General features: G+C 37.4%; 1 protein-coding gene across 1 annotated transcript; it reads left to right on the forward strand.

Moving 5' to 3' along the window:
* Positions 1-1,424: 1,424 nt before the first annotated feature.
* Positions 1,425-26,671, forward strand: stk39 (serine threonine kinase 39; the record flags this gene model as incomplete). Its single annotated transcript, XM_079254571.1, has 18 exons — positions 1,425-1,534; positions 3,203-3,311; positions 3,558-3,666; positions 4,141-4,279; positions 4,680-4,735; positions 5,592-5,701; positions 5,807-5,908; positions 6,357-6,490; positions 6,593-6,641; positions 7,597-7,662; positions 11,369-11,491; positions 12,134-12,163; positions 12,572-12,628; positions 13,300-13,361; positions 21,054-21,106; positions 21,301-21,369; positions 21,548-21,612; positions 26,597-26,671. The coding sequence occupies 18 exons, from the start codon at positions 1,425-1,427 to the stop codon at positions 26,669-26,671; spliced, it is 1,518 nt and encodes a 505-aa protein (XP_079110697.1).
* Positions 26,672-27,190: the final 519 nt, after the last annotated feature.

A 27,190-nucleotide genomic window follows, 5' to 3' on the forward strand; every position in this document is an offset into this window, starting at 1 on the left:
GCATCAGACTGACACTCAGTGATGCACATTAATATGTGTTCCGTCCTAAACTTAATAAACAAGCCTGGATGGCTATTTTTCCGATGAATATGTATTGTATGTGTTGCTCTTGCTTTCCAAATGTTTTGCGATTGGTAAAGCAGGATTACAATGGTCTAAACACAAAAATCAGGAGTAATTCTAAAGCATTAAATCAGTCCAAATCAATTAACTGATCGGTTGATGTTTTGACGTCACAGCCTGACTATGTCAGAGCTCAACAGCGTAACACAATAACGTTAGAAAGACAGCATTATTATGATAAACACTGCCACCTACTGGTCGTTGTAATGTAGGCCTAGTTATTAACAATCCAACTAATAACCCACGACTTATTGTTTTTAAACTATAAACACTGTTTCAAATAATTGTGGTTATTTTGTGTCTTTGTAGTGTTCAATTTTCTATTGAATCCAACCTTTGTGTGGTCCTTTGCCCCACACCATCTCTCTCTGTAGTTTATTTTCTTTTGCTCCAATGTCTCTGCAATAATCCAGTGTTGCTTGTGTATCACGATGATCCCGCGTGTTTTTGTGGTTGTTTAACTGAATTTCCCCCAAAGAAATGTGAACATTAATTTCAGACAGCTGGCTGAAGGCTCATTGACTCTCTGGTCTCTTGAGGGCCCGTCCCCAGCTGGCCCACTCAGCACAGGAATCCAACACCTAGGATGACTTTGCAGTCAAATTAACACATTTAAAACTTGAAACAGCACACACATAGGCTGGCTTGAGATATATTCACATCACATATTTTCAAGGAAAATTTTCTTTAACCGTTTGAACTGTTATTTTTCCTTTATTTGTCAATCACATAAAGTTAAAAAGCACAATGAAATGCCATTTTTAGTGCAACACAGAAAGGTAAGATGCTTCAGATGACTGGATTGTAAATAAGTGCGATGGCGCCATCTGCTGGTATGGAAAAGTTACTCGCAAGCCCGACTGATCAAATCATCGTCACATTTATGTCTCTCTCAGCCTCACAAAGCAGGTTTCTCTGATAACGATATAAATGAAAGTATATTTAGGATTCCAATAAATTGTTGTTTTTTTTTTTATTTTCTTTTTTTTAAAATAAATTTATGGCTTTAAAAAGCACCACGAGATTGGCCTTGTAGCACTTTATAACACATTTAACTGTTCAAAAAGATTAAGATTAAGAATGCCTACTAGTGCGCGCCAGCGCACGTGAATGTGCGCGCGCACGTGTGTGTTCCGTTATTTTCCGGGTTGCGCTCAGTGAGAGTGTCGGCGGTGGTTGTTGTGCTACAGCTGCCAGCTGACACTACCACCGAGGAGCTGAGGTCAAACTTGCCTGTCTGTCTCTCTGCCCGTCACTCTGTGACAGAGGCTGCTAACTAACGCATCATCATCATCATCATCATGGCGGATCAAGGCGAATCTACAGTTCCCGTTCACCACTCGCAGCCGACGGTGACAACCAGCTGGCCAATTACCAGGGAGTCATACGAGCTGCAGGAAGTCATAGGTTAGTACCCGGAGATGCGATGAAGCCTGTGTCTTAAAATATCTGTAGGCTGTATCATGAAAGGCAGTTTATCAGTCGTGAGTGACGATGAGGGCCTACCGGCATTTCTCATCTTCCTCTCACAATGCTTTGCAATGCGGATGTTACCAGACAGTCAGACTACCGGTCTACAGATGTGTTCCGACAAGACGGAATCAGTTTAGCTGTGGGGGTGTAAATGTCACATTGAGTCCCTTTTACACTGTGTGGCTTAAACAAAGTCACTCCAGTTATTCCAGTTTGTGGCACGTGTATTAGTTACTAAAATAACAGCTGGATCAGCTTTGCTGTGCTTTTTCATTGGCAGATATACATAACTCATCTTAATGGGTATTATTAGAAATGCACTTTCTGTAATAATCATGTAACTGTTAATGACAATAATTGATTGAAATCGAATTGCTTTTTTTAATTTTAATTGTCACATTTGGACTGCAACAAAACTTTCATGGATTGTGCATGGATTTAAATATCAGTAAACTGCTCATTTCCTTAAGAGCAAAGTATTTAAAATATTTAGCCTCACACTGATAAATGATTGATTTTTCCCCCACAACTGCAGCAAATTAAAATCAGAAATCATATTTGTAAAGCTTTGTACAATAGAATTGACCCCCCTACTACTATGCAAAAACATGTCTCATTTCTAGTGTCATATCCATAATCAATTTTATATACAAAAATAGTTACATATAATAGTATATGTTTTAAATACTGTATAATGGTGTTAAATCACAAATCAAGTTTTAAAACGTAGCCATTTGTGCTGAAGACTGGACAAAACTCCCAACTTGCATACAACTGTATTGCAAAATCAACACAAACAGATTATGGATAGTCATGATGTTTCATGGTAGCCCCAGTCCATTTTTCACTGTCTTGCAGTGGGACCCTGCTGCAGCAGTGCTATTCAGGATAAACATGTGCTTTTTATAGTCTGCTATACATGTTGGTGTCTGTCATGTTTTGAAGAATGAATGTGACTGATTTATGGCATTGAAATAACTTTCTTTAGTACATACTTTTCAAAACTATCTATTCCTGTATTGAGAAATTTTATTTATGTAGTTGAAATTGACACATATTGTTGAATTTTAATGTTCAGTGTTGTCATCATTCAATTAATAAAATAAATAGACAGTTACTAAAGCAACAGCTTTAACTCATTAAGTTCAGGAAAGGCTCAAAAAGAAAGTTTTGTGTGAATATTTGTGTACATTCTGTGTGGTTCCGCTGACATGTCATATCGTTTGTGATAAGAAAGAGCACTACAGCTGTGCTGCTGACTGTGATGAGTTAGTGAGACCACCCCTCACTATCCTCACAGTCAGTTGGGAAGCAGTCAGATCTCACATGTTATTGAGTATGCCTTATCTATCACTAACAGTTGGCAAGCATTGCGCTGTGTTTCACGGTGTCTTTGTGTCAACAGCTTCATTTCTTTGGCTTCCATTTGTCTAATATTTCAGCTGCCACACATGAAAGGTGAAAGCTGTGTCCCTAACACAAAAGCTGAGACTGTAGGCCAGACAAATACATAAAGTCACAGAGTATTCCAGATGTGTGAGATGCGAGTCCCTGTTGGCCCAAGCTTACTTTGTCATTGCTGTGTTGTGGCTGTGAATCCAGGCAGTGGGGCCACAGCTGTGGTGCAGGCAGCCCTCTGTACCCCTAGACAGGAGCGCGTGGCCATAAAGAGAATCAACTTGGAAAAATGCCAGACCAGCATGGACGAGCTATTGGTGAGTACAATAAATAGGGGCTATTTTCTCATCCACATGTTTTTGTCCCAGTCCGTAATGCTGGGCTGCTACTTTATCTCCAATTCATTGTTTTCTTTAATCTGTAAATGTATGCACTGTGGGGTCATTTGTTGCACAGTGGTGCTTAAGTCACACATTTCTTACAAATCATTATCAAAACATAAATAAATTTAATTTAAGGTGTAATGTCTTCAGTATGAGTCTTTCCGTTGTCTCTGCTGATAGAAAGAAATTCAAGCTATGAGCCAGTGCAACCACCCAAACATTGTCACCTACTACACCTCCTTTGTAGTGAAGGATGAACTTTGGCTAGTCATGAAGCTTCTGAGCGGAGGTAAGCTCATTGCTGGTTTAATAATACATTAATGTACTTGTACTACTTTAACCTCCTAATGCTGTTTCACATGTCTGCTTGGTAGGTTAAATAGGGAACAGATCAGCAACTTTTATCTGCTGCAGATATCTAAAAATGTCTAAAGCTGAGAAATATTGGATTAATGTGCATTAACTATAATAATTACACTGACAGACAATTAACCTGCCTTGATATTCAATCAGCTAAAGGCACAAAAAAAAGTCTTGATTGCGAGTTCTGATCAATAACAATTGTGCCCTAATGTTTGTGCCTCGACTCCAGCGATATACTCTTTCTCTCAATTATGTACAGTATGATTAGATCTGTTCAGGTACTACAAGAATCAGCAATCACTAAAATAATTGGTGTTTGTGTTATAAATTAGCTGATTGTGTATCACACTGAGAAGTAGAAAAAAACTTAAAGTTTTTGTTTTTTCTGGCTTATTTTCAGGTTCTATGTTGGACATAATTAAGCATGCAAGCAAAGAAGATGATAAAAATCGAGCTTTAGATGAACCTATAATTGCCACTATATTAAAGGAAGTTCTTGAAGCCCTGGATTACCTGCACAGGAATGGACAGATTCACAGGTAACATTTTTAATGTTTTAAAGTATTTTCTTGCTCATTTACACTTACCTTCTACAAAGAACGAACAACTAAGTAGCTCTTTGTAAGAAGTCACAAGTAAAATATGTCGGTGAAAAGGATTTGTCTGACAGGTTTTGTTTGGTCTTATCCCTGAGGATGAAGCTTTAGTATAAAGTGAATAATAAAAAAAAGTTCTTTCATCATGCTTCTGCCCAGTCATTCCGTTCTGTACACTTCCTGGGTTTCAAGGTCACTGAGACCTAGACGTGAACCTCTACCATCCCCTTGGGCAGAATGCTAGATAGTGATGGTCAGGGGGACTTGTTAGCACAAATGGAAAAATCAATGCTGCACCATGTGACTTTGATGTTTCATGCCAATATTGTTTTGTTGACCTCAGGGATGTAAAAGCTGGGAACATACTACTGGGAGAAGATGGGTCTGTTCAGATTGCAGGTTTGTTGAACAAAGCTCTACTGTATTATTATTGTCTCTTATGTCTTTCTTTACTTTTAAAGGCTCATGTTTTGCTTGTTTACCGGTTTGTAAGTTATCCCTGAGGTGATGGAGGTCCATTAAAGTTGATTCTATATTTTATAATTAAAATCACACATTAGTTGTCTTTGGCTGTACATTGCTGCAGTACCTCTCGTCCTAGGCTAGGTTCCTCTAATTGGTCAGCTGATTGGTCAGAATCACCATCTGCTCATTTGTTGTTGAGGTGTGCTGAACTAGCCACAAGGCAGGTATAATGTAGATGCATTTCATGGTGAAGTCTTGAAGTAAGAAACCCTTTGACTGCAATTAAAGCATTTTGTGCAGTTCAGCAGCAGCACCTTCTTTAGAAGAGAACATCTCTCTTTCTTGCAAACTTTAAGCTTTGTGAGGTTGCAAACCTTCCACAAAAACACAACTGACAAAAAGGTTTCCCTCATTAGCACATTTCAAGTGACACTGTTTATATTGCTTGATTTATTTTGGGCCTTAGGAAGGATTTGTTATATTTACAGCATATAAAAGTAAAATCTGTTAGACTCTGTTTATACTTTATCCTGACAGGATAAAGTATAAATGATTAATTAATAATAATAATAATAATAATAATAATTACCACCTGCCATACACAGGTCAGAATAGTACTTCATATCTGAAATTTATAAATTTAAAATGTGAAATTTATATGAAATAGCAAATAACTAAAAAGACTGTATACATTTTACAAGATTTGGTAAGATTTTATCTATATGAATGAAAAAAAATATGATAAAAAAAAAGGTATGAGCAATATCATTCTTTCTATCTACCTTTATAGATTTTGGAGTTAGTGCATTCCTAGCTGCGGGGGGTGATATGACAAGAAACAAAGTTCGAAAGACATTTGTTGGGACGCCATGCTGGATGGCTCCAGAGGTGATGGAACAGGTGAGTGTAATAGAAAACTTGTTAATTATGATGTTTTATATTCACTTAATATAATGTATGAGTCTTCAGTTTAAATAACACTTTAATGAAATTATGTGTTTACAGGTTCGAGGTTATGATTTCAAAGCAGATATATGGAGTTTTGGAATTACTGCCATAGAGCTAGCAACAGGCTCTGCACCGTATCATCGCTACCCTCCTATGAAGGTCAGTGTTCTGAATGAATCCTTTTATGCCTTAAAGTAATTATTAGATCTTATTGCAATTATAACTTGTAATTATATTAATTTACTGGTACTGCAATTATATTATATTATTAAAATTTCCCTCTGGGATTTATTAAGTATTTATTTAATGTTTCATAATTGATACACAATGCTGGCTAAGAGGAGAGAAAAACCTTAGCAATGCTTTCTCCAACTGCTAGTTTGTGGAGTTTCACCATTTGCAGTCAAAAAAGTGGAAAGAGCTTATTTTCAGTTTCTGCAATTTGAAAACCAAACAAATAATAAGTGAGCTTCTTTCTAAATGATGCCTGCTTTGCTTTCCACGTCATTTCTGCTGTTTCCTGCTTTGAGTTTCTTTTCCTCATCTGCTTTGTGCATTTCTCTTGTCGCCGTAGGGGGGGGTTTGACTAATTTTCCTGTGTTCTTAGGTTTTAATGCTTACCCTGCAAAATGATCCACCCACTCTAGAAACGGGTGTCGAAGACAAGGAAATGCTAAAAAAATATGGAAAATCATTTAGAAAGTTAATAACAATGTGCCTTCAGAGGGATCCTGCCAAAAGGTTAGTGCCACATTCCACATAGCAACCTAATGCAGTTTGTAGTCTTGGTTAAGATTAGGTTCGTTGTCAAAAATGTATTTTTTGTGTTTGTTCTATCTCCAGGCCCACAGCCGCAGAACTTTTGAAGTGTAAATTCTTCCAAAAGGCCAAGGTATTTGTTTTATCTGATATGTTTGGCCGCCTGTTTTTGTTTGGCTTTATTATCAATGTTATGCTGGTGGCGTGGGCTGCACTGTGGCCTCATAGCAAGAGGGTCACTGGTTCAATCCTTGGCTGGGGCAAGGTTTGGACAGTGGCCTTTCTGTTTGCATGTTCTCTCTGGGTACTCCGGCTTCCTCCCACCGTCCAAAGACATGCAAGTTAGGTTAATTGGTTACTCTAACATTGCCCCTAGGAGTGAGTGTGAGCGTGATTGGTTGTCTCTGTGTGGCCCTGCGATGGCCTGCCGAGCTGTCCAGGGTGTACCCTGCCTTTGGCCCAGAAGAAGCTCCAGCTTCCCTGTGACCCTTCATCGGATTAAGCGGTTAGGATGATTAATGAATGCTTGTTGCTTTATGCCAACTTCAATAGTGACCCAGCTTCTCTGTTCTTAAGTTTTTTTTATTAGTTTATAGTCGTTGGATATACTTTGATACGACAATTTAAAAAAGTTCCAATATTTATCAGTAATAATGCATTTTAGGAAATAAAAAAAAATTAAGTCAGTCAAAGTTGACAACTTCAGCTTCCTCCCTCCATCCAAAGACATGCATGTTAGGTTAATTGGTTACTCTAAATTCCCCATAGGAGTGAGTGTGAGCGTGAATGGTTGTTTGTGTTTGTTTGTGTGTGGCCCAGCGTTGGACTGGCGAGCTGTCCAGGGTGTACCCTGCCATTTGCCCAAAGTCTGCTGGGATAGGCTCCAGCTTCCCCACAACCCTTCACTGGATTAAGCGGTTTGAATAATGAATGAATGAATATATATATTTGTATGTAACTATGTATGTATGAGGGGTCCCATTTAAAGAACACAACCCTTGATGTTTTTGTGAGATAAGATGAAATTTTAATTAATTTTCCTTCCGTTTCTGAAATCAGTCTGTTTATTAACTCTTTTTGTTTTTCAGAACAAAGAATATTTGGTTGAAAAACTTTTGAGTCGTGCACCAAAGATTTCTCAAAGAGCAAAGAAGGTATGTTTACGGAAAGATTCCCTCTGAAATATCTCAGTTATTGGCCATGAACATGAATGAAATGCAGCAGAGATCAACTGAAATGTCTCCTTTCACCACAGTGTAGTATTAACACTCAACACATATAATACACACTGACTTTCTGGAGTACCTCAAACACTTCATGCCGTGTTGTGTATCTTATGCAAAAATATGGGCCACTGTCACGTTAAAGCGTCATGCTGTGCAGGTGCTCTTAGGCTTGTGATGGTGTCTCCATGTGCAGCTTCCTGCATGTGTCAAGGGAAACTGGGATAAATGGATTGTTAACATTGGGGAACAGAAAAAAGCACATTATTGTTCAGTATACTTGCTGTGTTACCCACTGGTCACAGTGTCCTGGGAGGAAGTGCAGTTTTCAGGCACAGCTGATATTAGATTCACATAATGAATCTGTATGGATGTCAAATACAAGAGCAGTATCAGGGACCCAGGGTGGTGGAAACTCACCAACAAAGCTGGGAGTAAATGGAGGGCATGGAAAATAGCATGGACATTACAATGTATGACTTTACAATTATGCACATATGGGTAGGGTGACATGATATTTTTTGATGGTTCTTGTGGTTACTAAAGGTTTGTAGCAAGAAAGAGAGAAATGGTGTTGACTGCTAAATCAAATATGGAAAACCTATATTAAGCACAGTTGCCTCCCTCCAGTTTAGACGATATTTACAGTCACACATGTGAGATTAAATCTAAAATGAGTCACAGTTCTGATTATCACAGCAAGACCTTTGTCAGTGATAAATAGTACATCGAAACAAGTAACAATCCATGTAAGTGTAGTTTTAGACTGTGGGATCTATATTTATACTTCCCCAAAATGGAGAGGTGCATTAACTAAAAGCTTACTAGGATGAGTTCACTTCATTTCTGTACATAGACTCATGTTAAAAGTGTAGAACAGAAGGCACCATGGAGGTAGTCAGTCACTTGATATCTTTGCTGGTGGAAATCTGTGAACAGCAGAGCCAGTGTCCTCACTATGTTGTGCTGATTTGACCTTCAGCATCATCTCCATTCTTAACGCAGCAGCATTACCCAAAGCCTGCAGAGACAAGCAATACTGTAAAAACACTGTCATCCCTGTTTGCGGCGACCTTAGCTGCTCCCAAACCTCTTTGTTCAGCTTCTCTCTGTACACAGCCACCTTAAATTGTTCGACCTCTGTGAGCTGCAGTATTTTCCCTCTGTCCTGTTGTGACTCTGTTCCTCTGTGTTCTTTTTACTGTTGTTTTTGTCCTGTGTGGTATTTTGTAGTCATGGTGTACAGGTGCGGTTTGACTCCTAGGAAACAAGTATTAATGCACTTTAAAAGACAGAAACTAAATCCAGGCAGTCCTCTCTAAAAGGACCTTACTTCTCCTTTTACATACCCTAGTGAATTAAAAGGAGATGGCAGATTCTGTCACTAATGAAATAATTAGAGATGTTATCAGACAGATGGAGGGAAACTTTCAGGAACTAAAATTAAGGTAATGGCAAGGGAGGAAATTGCCTCTTGCAGACCTAAAAAACAATAATTTGGCAAGTTTAAAATATAAATACGAGAAGATTACTCATACAGTATGTGTAAAATAACCAGCAGAGGGCACCATGACACACACAATAGAGCCTTTGACAGAGCAAACTGCAGGCTTTGTTGTTATGAGACATTACAACAGATGCAGGCTTGAATTAGATAGACAGACAGATGCATACATAATAACTCATGGGGTAAACTCACATAGACTGGCTCCCATCATATATATATATATATATATATATATATATATATATATATATATATATATATATATATATATATATATATATATATATATATATATATATATATATGTATATATATATATATATGTATATGTATATATATATATGTATATGTATATATATATATGTATATGTATATATGTATATATATATATATATATATATGTATATATATATGTATATGTATATATATATATATATATATATGTATATATATATATATGTATATGTATATATATATATATATATATATATATATATATATATATATATATATATATATATATATATATATATATATATATATATATATATATATATATATATATATATGCACAAAATAACAACTAAATGGGTAACTAAAATGAATGAAATATGAATATCAAAAAGGTTTCATGACCTGATTGTTGTTTAGTTGAATTACTGTGTGGTCAAAGGATCTCCTGAATCTCTCTGAATCTCAATTATTGATTTATTACATAATAACTGATTAATTTGGTATTCAGAAATAATACCTTGCAGGTGTAACCTCTGAAAACCTTGAAATCTGTCCTACACATCCTGGTATTGCCATGTGAACTGGGGGTGCCTTTGTTCTCTTCTACGTTTGGAAAATAAACCCGACACCACTGGAAGAGTAGAGCTTCTTTAACTCTGACCTCGTCTAGAGCTGGGGATTTATGGTGCTAGAGGCTTACAGTTTTGTGTGCCGACTCCTTCATAACATTGTGAAGCCCATCCTTTCTCATACTGCTTGACTGGTCATGTATTACATGTCTTGCATGTTTCCCCAGACTACAGAACTGCTCCAAATGACAGGCTTTACTTGGGACTTTGCTATATTTACAAAATCTGCTTTCTTATATTTCTTCCATTTGCAGTTGCACAACATGTTACTTTTTAGCTAGTCATTCTGGATTAGGTTTTCTCTGCTGCTTCTTGCACTGCATGTCACTTCAGGCAATTCCTCTGTTATTTTGGAAATGAATTGAAGACATTTCAGAAATAATTTTGATATGTTTTTGTTAAGTCTTAAAACAACCAATGAGTTACATGGCACACCCAGTATCCAATATATTATTCTTATGTTCTAAAAAAGCTGTTTTAACAACATGACTGTTTGAAATGAGCTAATGACAACAAAAACATAATTAATCAACATTTCAAGTGTGCAAAATAGAAACAGAATGCAATGGTTTGCAATGCAATAAGTTGTTTCTGTCTAATTGAAAATTGCACAAAGATATTGCTAAAAAAAGAGATTCTCATACCAAAAGATGTAAGTATCAAATATTTAAACAACTTATTTACTTAATTTTTTATTATCTTAACATAATAAAGTATTTTTAATCAAACTTGATTTATTTTCATGCCACCAGATCTAGTCAGTTTGGTTTCTGGTGAGTTTGGAGACATGATGAGCACCTCAAACTCACATTCTGTGATCTCTTTCTTAGTTTTCGTGTGTCAGGGTGGTTGCAATATGAAAGAAGGTATGACTGGTTTACAGTGATGTTGACAATGGTGGGAAAAGTTGATGTAAAAGACATATAAAGCCAGTAGCTTTCTTTATCAGAATGTCATATAATAAAAAGTGCACTTACTCACCTATCAGTGAACTGATGTTGTGACTGTTTTTTTTTTTTTCTAAATTTAATTTAATTTAATTTTTAAAAAATTTTATTTATTTATTTTTTTAATGGCTGATGTTTTTAACATGATGTTCAACATGTAACTATAACTATTTCTGTTTTAAGTCTTTTTCTCTGGCCAGTGCTACAAGTTAAAGGCATAAAAACCTGATGGAACCATGGATAAGGCAATATATAAGTGTGCCTTCAAACACTAAAAAGCCTTACAATAACTGTGAGGGATTTGTGTTGTGTTGATCCAGGTGAGGCGGGTCCCAGGCTCCAGTGGCCACTTGCACAAGACAGTGGATGGAGACTGGGAGTGGAGCGATGACGAACTAGATGAGAGGAGTGAAGAGGGCAAGGCAGCGGTGAATCGGGGAAGGGTAAGACAAGCATTAACAGAGTATTGTTACATCACTAAAATGTCTTATAAAAAATTTACTAACATTTTAAAGTAAGCTATCTTTATTGCAAAACTGTAGTCTTTGCATGAAAATTCAGAGTTTGACTTAAGGCCTTGCATGTCATGTCTAACGCAGTAGAACAAACTGCTATGAAACTTTCCCCTCTGTCTTAGACACTGTACATTCCTGCCCTTCCTGATGGGTTAGTTTTTTGGTTAGCAGATGGCTGGGAGTCTGTCATGAAGTCGCTGTAATGAGCTGGAAGATCGCTGTAAGGATTTCAGGCTGGAGGAAGTAGGCTGCAATGATGAAAGAGCCCTTTGATAAAGATGCCCAGCTTTAATATGTGATGCAATGAATAAAATCTTACCAGCAGTAATGATTTAAGAAATAATTTGTTGCTGATAGGATGTCTCTTTAGTAATCTTTCATAAAAGTTAAAAATGAGCTTTAGACAGACATATGAATGGATAGACAGAGAAATATACAAACAGAGTGTAAAACTTAGAAAATACGTGGGGATGTGTAAATTTGAGGTTTAACCATGGATATAAATATAAAAAAATTGCTACTACAGTATAATATAAATGTGTGTACATGTGTTTGACTTTTTTCCTGCAGTCACGAAGGGTCAAAGATGAGGACAGAGATGTAAGTTAGCTTCTCATACACCAGTTTTGATATGCAAAATGATAAATAGGTCCCTTTGGTGAAAGGACAAATTTTTGTGACAAACCGGCCACATCTTGTCTGCTGCAGTGTTAGGGAAGGACATTTTTGGAAATGCAGTTAACTGCCCTATTTTAGCAGATGCTTGTGTGGCACTCATACACTCAGTTATGTGTCAGCATTAGCATTTTTACAGTTTTAATTTTGCAGTTTTAGAAAGAAAACAAAGACCCTGCTAGTCAGAGTATAAAAAGCCTCCTTTTTATTCATTTTCTTTTTTTTTTAAATTAGCTTCTTATTTGAGTATTTATGAGATGAGGTCTGATTTTATATTTACCAAGAATGTAATAGCATTTGCACATTTATGCTTCTCATTCTTGTTCCTCCTAGAATGAGGAGGATGCCAACAATATCCCTAATGAAGGCTTGTCTGTTCAGCATCCCCAGGTGAGGGATTCAGCAGATGTAGCTCTAATTTGTCATGATTCACCGGCTTTGATGCAACAGTGATTGGCTGTGTGTGCATACGCTACACGTGTGTGTCTTTCTGTGCACATGTCCATAGGCGTGTGTGTTGCTGTGCATGTGACGGTGTGGATCTCCAAGAGAGATGCTCTCAGCAGTAATAACTCAGAGTAAATGGCTGTCTGTCTGACAGTACCAGCTCAGTGGCTGGGTGTATCTCATATGACGAGTCAGTGCCATTGTAATCCATTTTCTGTTTTCATTCTGAATGTGAACCAGAACAGTTTGGGGTGAAGCTTTGTATCCCACTCAGAAATAATTTCTGACAGCCACTCAGCAGTCATTTCTTATCCATAATCTCTGTAATGCGGTATTGATAACAGGGTCAGAGCCCCACACATTACACCTTCATGTACTGTTCCTCTTCCTTCCCTTCACAACTTTCCCTGGAGTTGTAATAAGTGAATCAAATTCTTCAAGTCAAATATTCAGTGTGCATACACTGTTAAATATAATTCTGGTTTATTCGGACTATATGTTAATTGTTCATTGCAGCATAAGCTTTGCTTAAACGTTAATTTTTTTTTGCCTATCTGACTTCTAAATCCAACTGTACTGTTGATGTCTTCATCACAAGATATTTTCCGATGCAGGTGGAACCGTATGAGAATACAACCTTCATTCAAGGTGCTGTGAACATGGTACTACGGCTAAGGTGAGACTGAAATACAGAGCATTTTTACAAAGTGCATTTATCTGTAGCTTTGTCTATAACTTCGACCCTTCCTCAGACTGTCTTCTCACGTATCACACTCTTCTTATTGTTGTCGAGGAAAATACAATGAATTGAGGTTGTCAGAACGATCACTGCAGATACGGCCTCTTATGAAAAAGCAAATGTGGTGCAGAACCATGAGAAAATGAGAAATGTAAAGTCTGTGCACTGTCAACGTTTTTGTTTTTATAGCATTTTCTATTTTTCCCTTTAGTTCTTTCTCTGAATGCAAAAAATGGAGGAGATGGTGCAACACAAAGTAACTTGTGTGTTTTTGGACACTTGACAGTATGCCTGTTTAGCCGACTGCTGAGCACATTCTTGTGCCCACCCACACACACACACACACACACACACATACACCCTTCAGGCATCAAGCACAGTGTAGAAAACCAATTTTATTCTAAAACAAAACGCTTCTCTGAATGCAACAGGTGGCAGCTAACTGTTTACTGATGAAGAGCCATTATTCCCATATGGTAATGAAAGCAAATGTGCTGCACTTTGATGGTTTCGGTTTTCTCTCTCCTTCAGTTTTATCATTTACAGATGATATGTTGGATCTGGAAATGTTGAAGCTCAAATTCAGTAAACAAAAAAAAAAAAAAACGATTACCAATATTGTCGGTGTTTAATGCAACAATACTGAAGAGAAAGAAATGCACTCGCTGTGTTTAATATGACATTTGGCTGACAATTTCTGTATTTGGTTTGTCAGCAAGAAATGCTTTATGAAACTCTTACAGATACGACTTTGAAAGCTTAATGACATTTTTCCCTTAGAAAAGCTTTTTTATGTGCTTGTCTACCCTCTAATGCATCCTCTTCTTTGATCTTCTTAGAAACTAGAAAAGGATGCACTTGGTCAAACATACTGGATTTAATGTAACAGCAAAAATACAAAAAACCTTTTGAAACAGAAAATAGCATCAAGTCTTTCTTTGTGTACACTTAACATTTCCAATTTTGCTATTAGTTTGCGGGCTGCACGGTGGAACAGTGGTTAGCACTGTGGCCTCACAGCTAGAAGGTCACTGGTTCAATCCTTGGCTGGAGAGGGGTTTGGTCAGTGGCCTTTCTGTGTGGAGTTTGCATGTTCTCCCCGTGTATGTGTGGGTTCTCTCCGGGTACTCCGGCTTCCTCCCACCATCCAAAGACTTGCATGTTAGGCCAATTGATTACTCTAAATTGCCCCTAGGAATGAGTGTGAGCATGAGTGGTTGTTTGTCTCTCTGTGTGGCCCTGCGATGGACTGGCGAGCTGTCCAGGGTGTACCCTGCCTGTCGCCCAATGCCAGCTGGGATAGGCTCCAGCTTCCCCGCGACCCTGAATTGGATTAAGCGGTTTAGAAAATGGATGGGATGTTTGCTAATACCTGATGGTATTAGCAAACTAATGTTCAATTGAGTGTATTATGTATTTTATGTAATCATTTAGGGGTATGAATTGATTAATAGCAGTAAGTGAGGAAATGTTTTTTTTTTTTTTTTTTGGGTATTTAGACTTCTTTTATTGTTGAGGATTTTGCTTGCGGTATTCTGAAGTGAATCAGTACAGAGGGATTTTAAAAGATGAAAGACTGCATTCATAGTTCTTTGTCTGAGTTGCTGTTTTGTGGGGGCAGAACGAGAGATATTTATGGCTTTCACAAATGGTATGAGTTTGCACAAGAGGCACTGTCGTTAAGTAGGGGGTTTGCATGAATGTTTTTGTAAATGTTTAAGGAAAGCAGAATTTTGGGGTAATTATGATTTGTGTATTCAAAAACTTTAATGATTTTTTATTTTTGTTTATAGGTTCCTTTTATTCTGAGTCTTTATTATCATTTTAATAAGTTATGATTAATTGAAAGAATGATGCATTGATGTGAAGCAGATTGGATAAAACTTGATGAATGAAGACACTAGTGGTGGATGAACAGATTTATGAGGCGGCAAAGAAATCTGAGGAGGTTTTTGGAGCATCAGGAATAGGTTTTGTTTATTGTTGTATTGTTTTATTTGGATCCCCATTTACAGCAGCTAAACTTAAGCTATTTTTCCTATAATGTACTATATTGTATTATATAGTACAATAAAAGATGGAGAGGAAGAGGACTGAAGCATTGATGTCCAATTCCAGTTCCGTGTTAGATATTTCCCTGCTTCAACTGATTGAAATGAATGGATCATAAACAGGTTTGTGCAGAACTTGCGCTCTCATGGAGATCCATTTAATTTAATATGATGTGTAGGAGAACGGAATAATCTAAAAACCTTAGAGATTGGAACCAGACATCCCTGGTCAAAGGGATAAGTGCAGAAGAGCGTTTTGTAGGATGGTGACCAGCCAGTTTGATGAAAACAATTATTGAGGAGAGGGGCCATTGGAGCAGTGATTACACAGTTAGCAACGAGGTGGAACAGTGGGGAAGGAGAGGGTCCCAAGTACAGCCGTAGCAGAGAATCAGGTCTGACATGAGGTTGATCAAAACTTGGTCAGAGGGCTGCACGGCGGCATATCGGTCGGCATTGCAACATCACAGCAAGAAGGTTGCCGGTTTTAGCCTCAGCTGAAGGGGGATTACCTACTTTCTTAATGGAGTTTACATGTTCTCCCAGTGTATGCATGGGTTCTGTCTAGGTACTCGAGCTTCCTCCCACCATCCAAAGGCATGCATGTTAGGTTACGTTACTCTAAATTGTCCCTAATGGTTGCCTGTTTATCAGTGCTGGCCCTGCAATGGCCTTGCAACCTGTCTAGGGTGTACCCCGCCTCTCGCACAGTAACTGTTGGGATAGGCGCCATCTTCCTGCAATCCCTTACTTGGACGAAGCAGTGAAGACAATGAATAAATGAACTAGTTTGGAAAACATTTAGATACACCGGAAGTATTGCTTTCAAAACAGACATTTTTTAAGGAGACGTCATATTTCTCCATCAGTACAGGTTTATTATCATATCAGTTATATTAGAAATCTGTGAGCAGAACATTGAACACTAATGTTAACAGTTTTAGACCAATTTATAAGCTAACATGGAGATGAGTTCCTTTTGCAAGGATAGTCTCATGCAGGTAAACAATGTCAAATGACATTTTGCTTGTGGCACAGAGTGATTGGTGACATGACAGTTTCACAGTAGGTGACAAAAAGTCCAGGTGTTAAACTGACCAGGTTCCAGTTCAGCAAACAAAAACATCCAATGACCCCAAATCTTTTGCTAATGCTATCAGTTTCTAAACTACAAGAGTTGTGCTTCCATGTTCCCAAATGACAAGAAACAAGCAAACAAGATAATGATAATGATATTTTTTAAGTTGTATCATTTTTTCTTTTTTTGTTCTTGCTAGGGTAAAATTAAAAGTATATTTAATTATGCAATTAAATAAAAATATGTTTCCATGTTCTGTATTTGACAGGCTGCTTGTACTATTTTCAAATTAATATAAATGTAAGTTTAAATAACAAAATACTTTTTTTTTTACAGTGTGCTTGTGTAACATGTACACGACGTGCTGGGTTTCACCGAGCAGTTTATTTCTCTGAAGCTCCTGTTGGCTATAAGTACAGCACTAGGTTCTGAAAAAATTAAATCATTTTTGAAAAGTATAAACAGAAAAATAAATTGCATTTGAAAGACCAAAACAAACAACTAATTAGCCTCCTTTCTTAGCTGAGAGCAGAGTTACAGTTGATTAGCATGCGTTCATGGTAATATGAATCCTGCAGATGCACAGTAAGGTACAGCCACTGTCTGGATTATTTTCAACAATTGGCTTGAAATGAGAGATTTTTCTTTTCTTTTCTTTTTTTTCACAATGGCATCGAGGAACCCCTGAAAATAGCAATATTAGAAGTTGAAAGGGGAAATAAAAGTAATGATTGGCTGTTGATGCAATATCTCTGCAGCTTGAAAAGCCACAAATGGGAAATGAGCAGCTGAGCAATGAGGTGATATTTCCTTTTCTTAAAACCTGTTGTTCATAAGAGGTAAATAGAAGTTCACAAATATCAGCTAAGCTACTGAAATGTCATCTTGATCTTAAGCTCGAGATAAAAGAAATAGACAATATTGTGTGTGTCTGTGACACCCGTGAGAGTGAGAATGGGTTTATTCTTTGTGAGCATCCTATTAGTCATTTCTAGAACAAATACTGCATTCATCCATCTCAGCAGCTGAACAGGCATCGCAGGCTGCACAGACACCAACAAGGATTTGATTGCGTTCCAGCTTTCCAGCCTTTAAAGTTAATTATACATTTTTAAGTTTAAGAAAGAAAAAACATGCAAATGCTGCTCAAAGCTCTAAAAAGCTTTTTTTTTTCTTCTTTTCCCCACAATTTCCTGACAGATATGTAAAATATATTATTTATCTGCAAGAAACAGAATAATTCTTAGTGAAAAAACAAGCAGTTATTTTCCATTTCCCTGAGTGTTTTCATTACAGATTATGAGTCTTTTATAATCATTAACATTCATTTGGCATAATTTCCACTGACCTAACTTATAATAGATGTTACATTCATCCACTTGTTTTTAGTCAGAGCAACATTTTAATGTCATAGAAAGTCCTTGAAAAAATATCATTCATAAAAAGTCATTGCAAGGACTATTGTTCTCTGCCTTTAAGTTTGTCCTGACTGCGTTTTTCTGTCTTTTAAAGATGCAAAATAAAACAGAAAAGCTCTGCATGTATAACATGAAGAGCAAGCTCATGAGTCCTCAACACAAATCTGTTTGTTGTACCAAGCCTCAAAGTGTGTGTCTTGTTTGTAATTTTTTAATTTAAATATTACCACTTGGCTTCATTATTGCTTCTGTAACATCTAATAGCTTTACAATCACCATAATTTTCTTTACTGGATAAGTCTTGGTTATATTTCAGTTTTTACATGGTGATAAGTGAAACCAGTCTGTTCTTTATTGAAGAGAATCTCATCATTTATTGTACTCCTTCCATACATTCACCAAATAACAGATCTCATCACAAATGATTCTGGTTTCCTGGGGCAGAGCTCCTGTGTGTGTTTTTTTTAGGAATTGGCAGATTTTAGACACATTTTGTTTTGACGGTGTTCTGATCATCTGACATGTTGCATCATGGGCATTGGCAGTGTAGAAGAGAGGTGTTCACATCCATCTGTTCCACCAGAAGTTTGCTTTTCCATCAGCAAAATATGCAAAATTAAAAGTAGTTGTGCCCACCCACAGCAAAGTGACTAATTCATGACACAGACCTTTCTTTGTGGTGTTGCTACTGTCAAAGTCATTACAGAGACGTCTTCACTGGTGCACTTGTTGATTTACAGCTCTAATCACGTCTTTATGAGGGTCATGGGCTGGTCAGGTGGTTTATTTAACTGAGCTATGTACCGAATGAATCTTATCCCAACTGTAGTTTTAGGCTATAACTCTGTCACTAAACAACAAATGCTTTCATTTACTAAGCATATTTTGTAAACAGATTTCAGTAGTTCGCTGCATAAAAGAATGCAATTGGAGCTGAAGAGCTGCTTCCATATGAAAACATAGATGCTTGATTGTTCACATTTACATGCTATAATTCTCTGTGGGTTGCCTTTGCTGAGAATTTTTATTTCCTTTTTATAAGCTTTTTAGTTTTCCCTGAATGCAGCAAGGATAATGAAGGCAGGAGGCAGTTAGACAGCTGTTACCCTCATGTTGCTCAGAATATGGAAAACTAATGAGACATGTCTGCATAGTTCACTCACCGACAGGCTCATTTTCCCACTGCTGCTGTGCTTGTACAGTAAATTTGATCACTTTTTAATTCATCTCTTTTCTTGTCATTATGTCAGGTTGTACCATCAGCTGCAAAAATCTTCTGTGATGAGTTTTGCTTTTCTTTACAGGCAGAATCAATAAGTCAGATTTCTGAGACTTTTGGGTTGTCTTGGAATGAAAAATGTCCACAAAATGACCACACAGTCACTGCAGATGTCCTCATTACCAAAGAGGGTTTTATGTCTGCTTGTTGTTTTGGGTTTTCAAGCCTCATCTAAATTAAATAAAAAACAAACAAACAAAAGCATTTTTTTCTGTTTGCTGTGCACACAGAGGTGGACAGACAATTCAATTCAATTCAATTCAATTCAACTTTATTTATATAGCGTCAAATCACGGCAATGCCATCTCAAGACGCTTTACAGACAGAGGGGAAAACATAATGAAGGCCAATTCATAACAGCCTATATAAGGAAACCAACAGATTGAGTTGAGTCCAACTCAATCTCCCATCCTGAGCAAGCACACTGGCAACAGTGGGAAGGAAAAAACTCCCTTTTAACAGGAAGGAAACCTCCGGCAGAACCCGGCTCAGGACAGGCAGCCATCTGCCTCTGCTGTGTGGGGGGAAGAGGACAGAAAGACAACAGACAATAGGAACTGCTACTCCCGGCCAGGGAGACCTGCTGAGACAGGAGACATACATGTTAATGATGCAACAAGATTAGTAACATGTGGCTACGTTTAGCAGTGAAACGAAAAACCTTTCCTTCAGGAGTTGGTGAAAACCAAAATGGAGGAGAGTGAATACATTTACGAGGCAATCAGAAACAAGTCCAGCCATGCAGTTTGTCTTCCTCTACACAATGGCATAAATAAAGAGCAAGTTGTGGGAAGGAACAGTCACTTAGGTAGTACAGCAGGTTATCCAATGACCAGAAAGTTGGTGGTTCTCACTTCCCCAGTCATTTTTTTGTTGTATCCTTGGGCAAGACACTTTGCTCTCCTTAGCTCCACAGTCAGCACCGCTGGCGTATGAATCTTTTTGTGGTAGTCAGAGAGGCCATTTGTGGAGATTTTCTACCATATTTTCATCAGTCTGCCTTCAGTGTGCAGCTACACACATAGTGTACAAGTAGGTATGAATGGATAGTTGATGAAGAATAGATGAGTGTAGAGCTTGGAGTTCGGTCGGCAATAAAGCGCAATATACAGCAAAGGTAAATTAGTGTTAATATTTGGGTTTTATTTTGTCTTAAAAAGACAATTATCAGCGGCTTGTTAAATTAAATACATTTCTCTCTTATCCTTTCTGCTTTTAGAAAGGATAGAAATGTTTTGAATATGCTGAAGTTATTGAACTGCAAATAAACTTCAGCTTCCATTTCCAGCACTAAAGTTACCATAAAATATGGAGAAATGAAGGGAAAGATTTAAGACGTAGCTGGAATGCAAACCTGTAAGGCTACTGAATGAATGGATTACAGACTTTCTGATCTATTTTGGAGATGGCATGAGAAAGCTGATAGGCAGATGAAATGACTGTTACCTGAGAATTAGAGTGACAGCATGAAAGATTATTTGTGATCATGGGGAGGCTTATTCTTAGAAATATAAATATGAAGGAGCCCCGATGAGTTCATGTGGCACTGATGGATTGTTTGGAACTGGAAGACTGACAAATATTTAGCCTGGAACATCCTACAGGATTGGGTGTTCTGTCTCATCCTCTATGATGTCCTGGTGTTTCAGAGCACATTTTTCTTGGTCGTAATCTTTTCTTTAGTCAACAGATGTTAATTTCCTCTACCCAGCCATGTTTCGGCTTCATTTAAAATGGAACTGCTGTCAGTGTATCTTTTCAGGTACCACTTACACATTCACAGCCACCTGTCTCGTCTTTCAGGAACTCCAAAAAGGAGCTGAATGACATCCGGTTTGAGTTCACCCCAGGGCGAGGTAAGAGCTCAGGCTAAATTAGTTTTTCTAATAGGCTATTCCCTTTGTGATAACATCTTCTGACTGTATCAATACTTTGGTGTAATGGGTAATGGCAGCATGGTCTGGACTGCATCTAATTCAGTTCGTAACACAAATTACCTGCTAAGTGGAATGTTGCGAGCCCAATATTTGTCATGTTATTCCCTCACAAGACACTGCTGATGGCGTCTCCCAGGAACTCTTCTCGGCTGGTCTGGTCAATGGGCATGACGTTGTAATTGGTAATGTTACACTTCTTTATTCCTGTAAATTGTGTTGCTCGAATAAATGAGCCCATTCACCAGAAAACATTATTGTTATCAATATAAATTTATTCCATTTAGGATATTTGGGACATCCACAGAACCTGAAATGACTACATTGGAGATATTGCAATCACTTACGCCCTTTCTGTTACAGTTGCTGCTAACCTTCAAAAGATTGTAGATGACCCAACTACCTACAAAGTATTGACCTTTAAGCTGGTGAGTGTGCTGATGATTGATGCTTGGCGACAGCAGCACTGGGTTTAGTCATGCCTGACAGTGTCCCGCCATAAACAGCTGGTTGATACATGGTTTGGTACAGAATGCAGAAATTGGCTTCACTGGGCTGGCAACCAGTCCAGGGTGGAGGGATAGGCTGGGATAAGCTCCAGCTTCCACATGACCATTAGCTGAACTAAGTTTTTGGGAAACTGGATGTACGTAGGAATTGGAGTTGGTAGAAAGGCCTCACACAACATCGATGAGTTCAGCACAAACCATCATCTAATACCAAAGTTTCATGGTAGGTGACAAGGAAATTATTTATTTGGAGCTGAAGGAACGACACTTTAACAAAATCCTAAATACGGTGGTGAGTAAGGGCACATTCACATCAGCATTTTTAATTTATATCCGAGTCCATTTGCTTGAAAAGCCTGCTTCGTTTGGGGAGCTGTAAACGTGCTAAACAAATGTTGATTCAGAATTCTCTTGGTCCGCCTACACACGCAGGTCTTTGCCCGTTTCAAGTGGACCGAATATAGGAAGCTGACAACTTCCTGCATTTGACGTAGCATTGCATTGTGGGTAAATACATAGTGATTGTCTGTTGTTCATACTGCGGTCATTGTTGCAGTGGGTTTCTGCAGTATACTTGCATAAGACAAAAATAAACCTAAAACAGCGATAGTCTCCTGCTCTATGTTTAACTTGCAACAGAGTTTTCTTCTTCACATGGGTCTTGTTCTCTCTTTTGCTAAATACCAGTGTTGCGCCACCTTTGGTGGGAATGGGGATATATCAATGTAAAAGTTTGGGGCGTTTGACCAAAGTGCAGCGTGAATGCAATCTCGGTCGGAATGGATACACCCCCCTACAACTGAGCCGAGTCCCCAATCGGACCGAGTCTAGCGGACTATCCTGATGTGAATGTACCCTTAATCTTTCTAAATTTCTTATCATATATTTTAAAATGAAAAGAGGACAATATATAACAGATGAGAATCACACAAATTTAAATTTAAAATGTTGTGAAATTATGGTCAAAAATGGCCATTTAACAGACAAGAGCAAAAAGTGTTCAAGGTTTTAGAGTGACAACTAAACATCTCTCTTTTATTGTCCAGTCATGATACTCAGATTTAGCATTAAGGAAATATTAAACAGCAGCGATTGTATGTCTGTAATTTGTAAAAAATAAAAAAATCAGAAAGCTGTTGGAAAATGTTGTCTTGTGTATAAATACGGCTTTTTGGACAAATATAAAGCATTTGCAGAAATGAAAACTATTTTCTGACAGTTCCATGAGAATTTTATACCCTCTATGCAACTTGGTGGTGGAAGTGTCATGGCTTTGACATGTTTTCCTGCATTTGGTCTAATCTTGAATCCCATCGTCTTAAGGAAAAATAAATAAATCTCAGCAGAAGTTACACACCAGCCTGTTAATTTTACTAAAGGATAATGTTTTTTTTTTAGAAAGTAGGAGAATAATACAGAGTGTCTCCTGAAACAGCCAAGTCAAAGTTGTGAGTATTAGAAATATATAGAAAAGTTAGCAGCTTGAATTCCGCCAAGCTGATGTGTATTATTGACCAACAGTACTGCTGCAAAAATGTAACGAAAGCTGAGGCCCACAATATTTTTAAATATTTAAACAATCAATCTATATTTAAAATGCAAGGACAGATTTCTCTTTATCTAGTATTTATTATTGAATGTTATATGTTATAATAGTGAAAATTTTAATAAGCCCCCAAAATGTGATAAGAGCCCCTAGAGCTTTTAAGATGAATTACTGCATTGTGTCATGTCAAAAATCATGTCAAGTAATTTAATCTAATTTATTATTGATTTTATGTGACATATTGCTGTGCTTGAGTAATGACTCTACACAGTATGAGCCCACATGATCTACACAGCTCTGTAAGAGGACAATGAAGCTTGTACAGCTCTTTCCCTTGCAGTTTTTATAAAAACTTTGCAGGCTGTCCAGTGAAGTTTTCCGTTTTGTTTTTGAGGAGAAACAGCAGGATCACCAGCAAGAACAAAATAATGTGGGTCAGGTTTTACAACCAGCAGCAGCAATGTTTTATTTCTACAAGCAGCACTTTGCTCTAGTGCAGCTCACTGTTAAATCTTAATGGGCACTGCTGGTTAGTTTATGTGTTTATGCTCTCAGCAGCCCACATGTGGATCACTCATTTGGAGAGCGGTTGTTGTCACATGAATCGAACACATTTGCTTATATATTAAACAGAACAAATGGAACAGCTGAAGACTGTCAGTATGGTGCTTTAGATAAATACATATATATATATATATATATATATATATATATATATATATATATATATATATATATATATATATATATATATATATATATATATATATATATATATATATATAGATAGATAGATAGATAGATAGATAGATAGATAGATAGATAGATAGATAGATAGATAGATAGATAGATAGATAGATAGATAGATAGATATAGATAGATAGATAGATAGATAGATATGTGCGTGTCTGCATCTTTTTTTATTTTTTTTTTATTTAACTTTTTAGATAAAGTCTGTGCTGCGGGTCACAACATTTTACCATGTGACCTTCCTGCTGTGTTTGTCTTATAAGCATCTCTGGAGACTCAGTGAGGGCTCAGTTGGCTTTGTTATGTTGGCATATTAGCATGTTTTCATTTGCGAAGTTGATATCACTGAAAACAGTATAGAGCGCCCGCATCTCAACCCTAGCTTCCCAAGCAAAGAATTATGAAGGCAGTGTCACAAAACCCGGGGAGAGAGAATAATTATCCTCACAAGGGGAACAGTTCATAAGGCTTTATGTGTACAATTTATGGAGTGGATGACTCTATGTCAGCTTTATGGCTGAATTGAACAAGAGATCAACAAAGACTCTCACCTCACAAAAACTGACCTCTTTTGAAAACACTGCCTCTATGTTTATTTGACAATTGCAGCTCCCCAAAGTGTCAGATGTCTCTTCCAGATAAGGTGTGAATTGATAGAGGCCAGCAGGTTTTTGGTCACATTTTCACTTTCACTTTTTTTGAGGAAACTTATTTTCAGGCGACTTTTAAACAAGACTTTTCAGTGTAGATTACATATAGTACTTGAATTTAAATAAGTACCATGTCAGGTGAAGCTGCTTTGTGTTAATGTTATTCTGTTTATTTATTTTTATCCAGAAGGATTAGATCCTATTTAGACACAGAGTAAGGAGTAAGACCAGCTTCTACTGGAGATGATAAGCCTTGAGCTTGCACTGCATCTCAGTTCATGTTAAATGTCATTCTTTAGTATTAAATATGGCAAGGCTAATCAAAATATAGGCTTCATAAACAGGAAGAGCATAAAGAGCATAAAGATGGAACCGTACAGCAATGCACAGTGATCAAGTGGTCTGATGATTCCAGATTTACTATTATTAGAAATGGAAATGTTTAAGAGAACTGGAGGTCTAATATCATCTGTTGAGCACAGCAACAAACCCCTAAAAGAGAGATTTAAATCTAAGTTGAAGATTTCTGCTCTGTCGAATGAAGAGTGTTTCCTCTTCTGCAGTGCTGCAGTGATGAGCACGTCAGGGTTAGCAGAGCAGCAGCTGCGCTGCACCCATTATGTCAAGTGCCAACTGTACAAGCCTGTGAAAGGTTGCCTCAGGTTTAGATGAGGCAACTTTATGTATACAAAAACGTAGCTTTATCACCACAAGTCCTTCGCCCTGCTGAGAATGTTTGGCATGCCAACGTCACTATCAGTACAAGATCTTGGTGGAAAATGAATGCAACTCTGGACAGAAATAAATGTGATATTGCATACGATCAGTGGAATCATGTCACAGCAAACACTGCAGTCAAAAGTAAAGACTGTACAGTGTCATACATTGTAATATGCATATATATCAGTATCTTATATTTAAAAATGTTACCTTTTATGGCAAGGGCATGTATATTCACAATATGCTAACTATATCTAACTACATCAAGTGTAAAGAAAAGATCAAACTAAAGGTTTAAATGATTGATTTTGCCCATCTATTAATCTACAATGTAGTGATTTTCTAATAAAATACAGTTCAGCAGCTGAGCTAACATTTTAATCATTATACTGGGACTTCACAAGCCAGTGGGTGGTGTAATGATGGATGTGTGAACCTCTAATATACAAAATCTATCAAATTGAAAGTGTTAAAACAAAACATTATTGGAATTTTTTTAAAAAAACGACAGGCAAATTTATTTTAAACCTTTTTGAAACATTAATTGTAATATTAAGATTGCAAAAAGACCTTGTGTTATCTTTCAGCTGCTTAATATATAGTGATGTATGTTTTGCTCTGCCAGCTCTCGTTAAACTATGACACAAATTCAGTTTTATGGCTACTTCAGCCGCTCGGATGTGCAACATCTTTGCCTCCCACCATTCTTTCTCAGTAAATTGCATACAGAAATGTAAAGCATGACTAGGACACATTGGTCCTTACCCTAGGTTAGTTACACAAGGCTCTTGATAAAAACCTAAGATGGGTCTGTATCTGCTTGATTTGTGAGCTTGAGATTTTTTTTGAAGTGATAAATAAACATCTCTGTGTTCTGTGCCAGTTTGTTTCAGTAAATCCCAAAAAAACAGAAAAGTCACTCAATAAAAAAAAATCCAAACTGGTTTGCGTATGAATTAATGGTTTTAGGAAACATTGCAACTTTTTTTTTCTTTGGAAAATTAGATGATTAATTTTGAGAAGTAGGTATAATTATATACATATATATTCATATATTATATGTATAATATACAATACAAATTATTATAGGAAATATAACTATAAAAGATTATATAAAAATGATATAAATATATGATAAAAAGGTGAAATATGAAGCTTAAATTTCATGACTTTTCAGGTGCCTGATTTGGTACATTGGCTTATGAATGATCATCTCTCTTCTTTCCTCTCCACGCAGGCTTCCTGCTGTGATGACACTGAGATCCTGGATGAAGTGAAGTTGATTGGCTTTGCACAGCTAAGCGTTAGCTGATGCACTCTTCATGCCTGAAGCAGGTGAGACGGGGGAGACAGTTCAGGGCAGACAGACTGAGGAACACAACACCACCACTTCCTGCAATCCTTACCCAACTCCTTCCCTGAAAACTCACTCCTCCTCCTTGCCCCCACACTCCTTTTCACTTCCCCCAAGGCCAAGCTCCGCCCCACCACCCCACCTACACCTCCTTAGCATTGAACTTCCCTGCTCACTGTTCCCTGAGCTTTAACCTTAACATTCCACTGCTCAGCGCACAAACCAGGATCAGGATACAGCCCAGGAACCAAAAGATGTACTCAGGTGGTGAAAGAAGGTTATAAAGATGTAGCTTACTTATTTCTTTTACTCATCTTTGTTTTACACCACATTACTGCTGTGCAGTTCAGCAAAGTTCTCATTAGGTATTGAAATGAGACAATATATTTTCCCTCTCACACTGTTTTGTTGCCACTGTGAAAACAAATTTGCTTTGACTCACGTCTCGCAAGCACACTCAACTGTCTACATGCCCTG

The sequence above is a fragment of the Telmatherina bonti genome (genome assembly GCF_933228915.1).
Source record: "Telmatherina bonti genome assembly, chromosome: 15".
Taxonomy (NCBI): Eukaryota; Metazoa; Chordata; class Actinopteri; order Atheriniformes; family Telmatherinidae; genus Telmatherina; species Telmatherina bonti.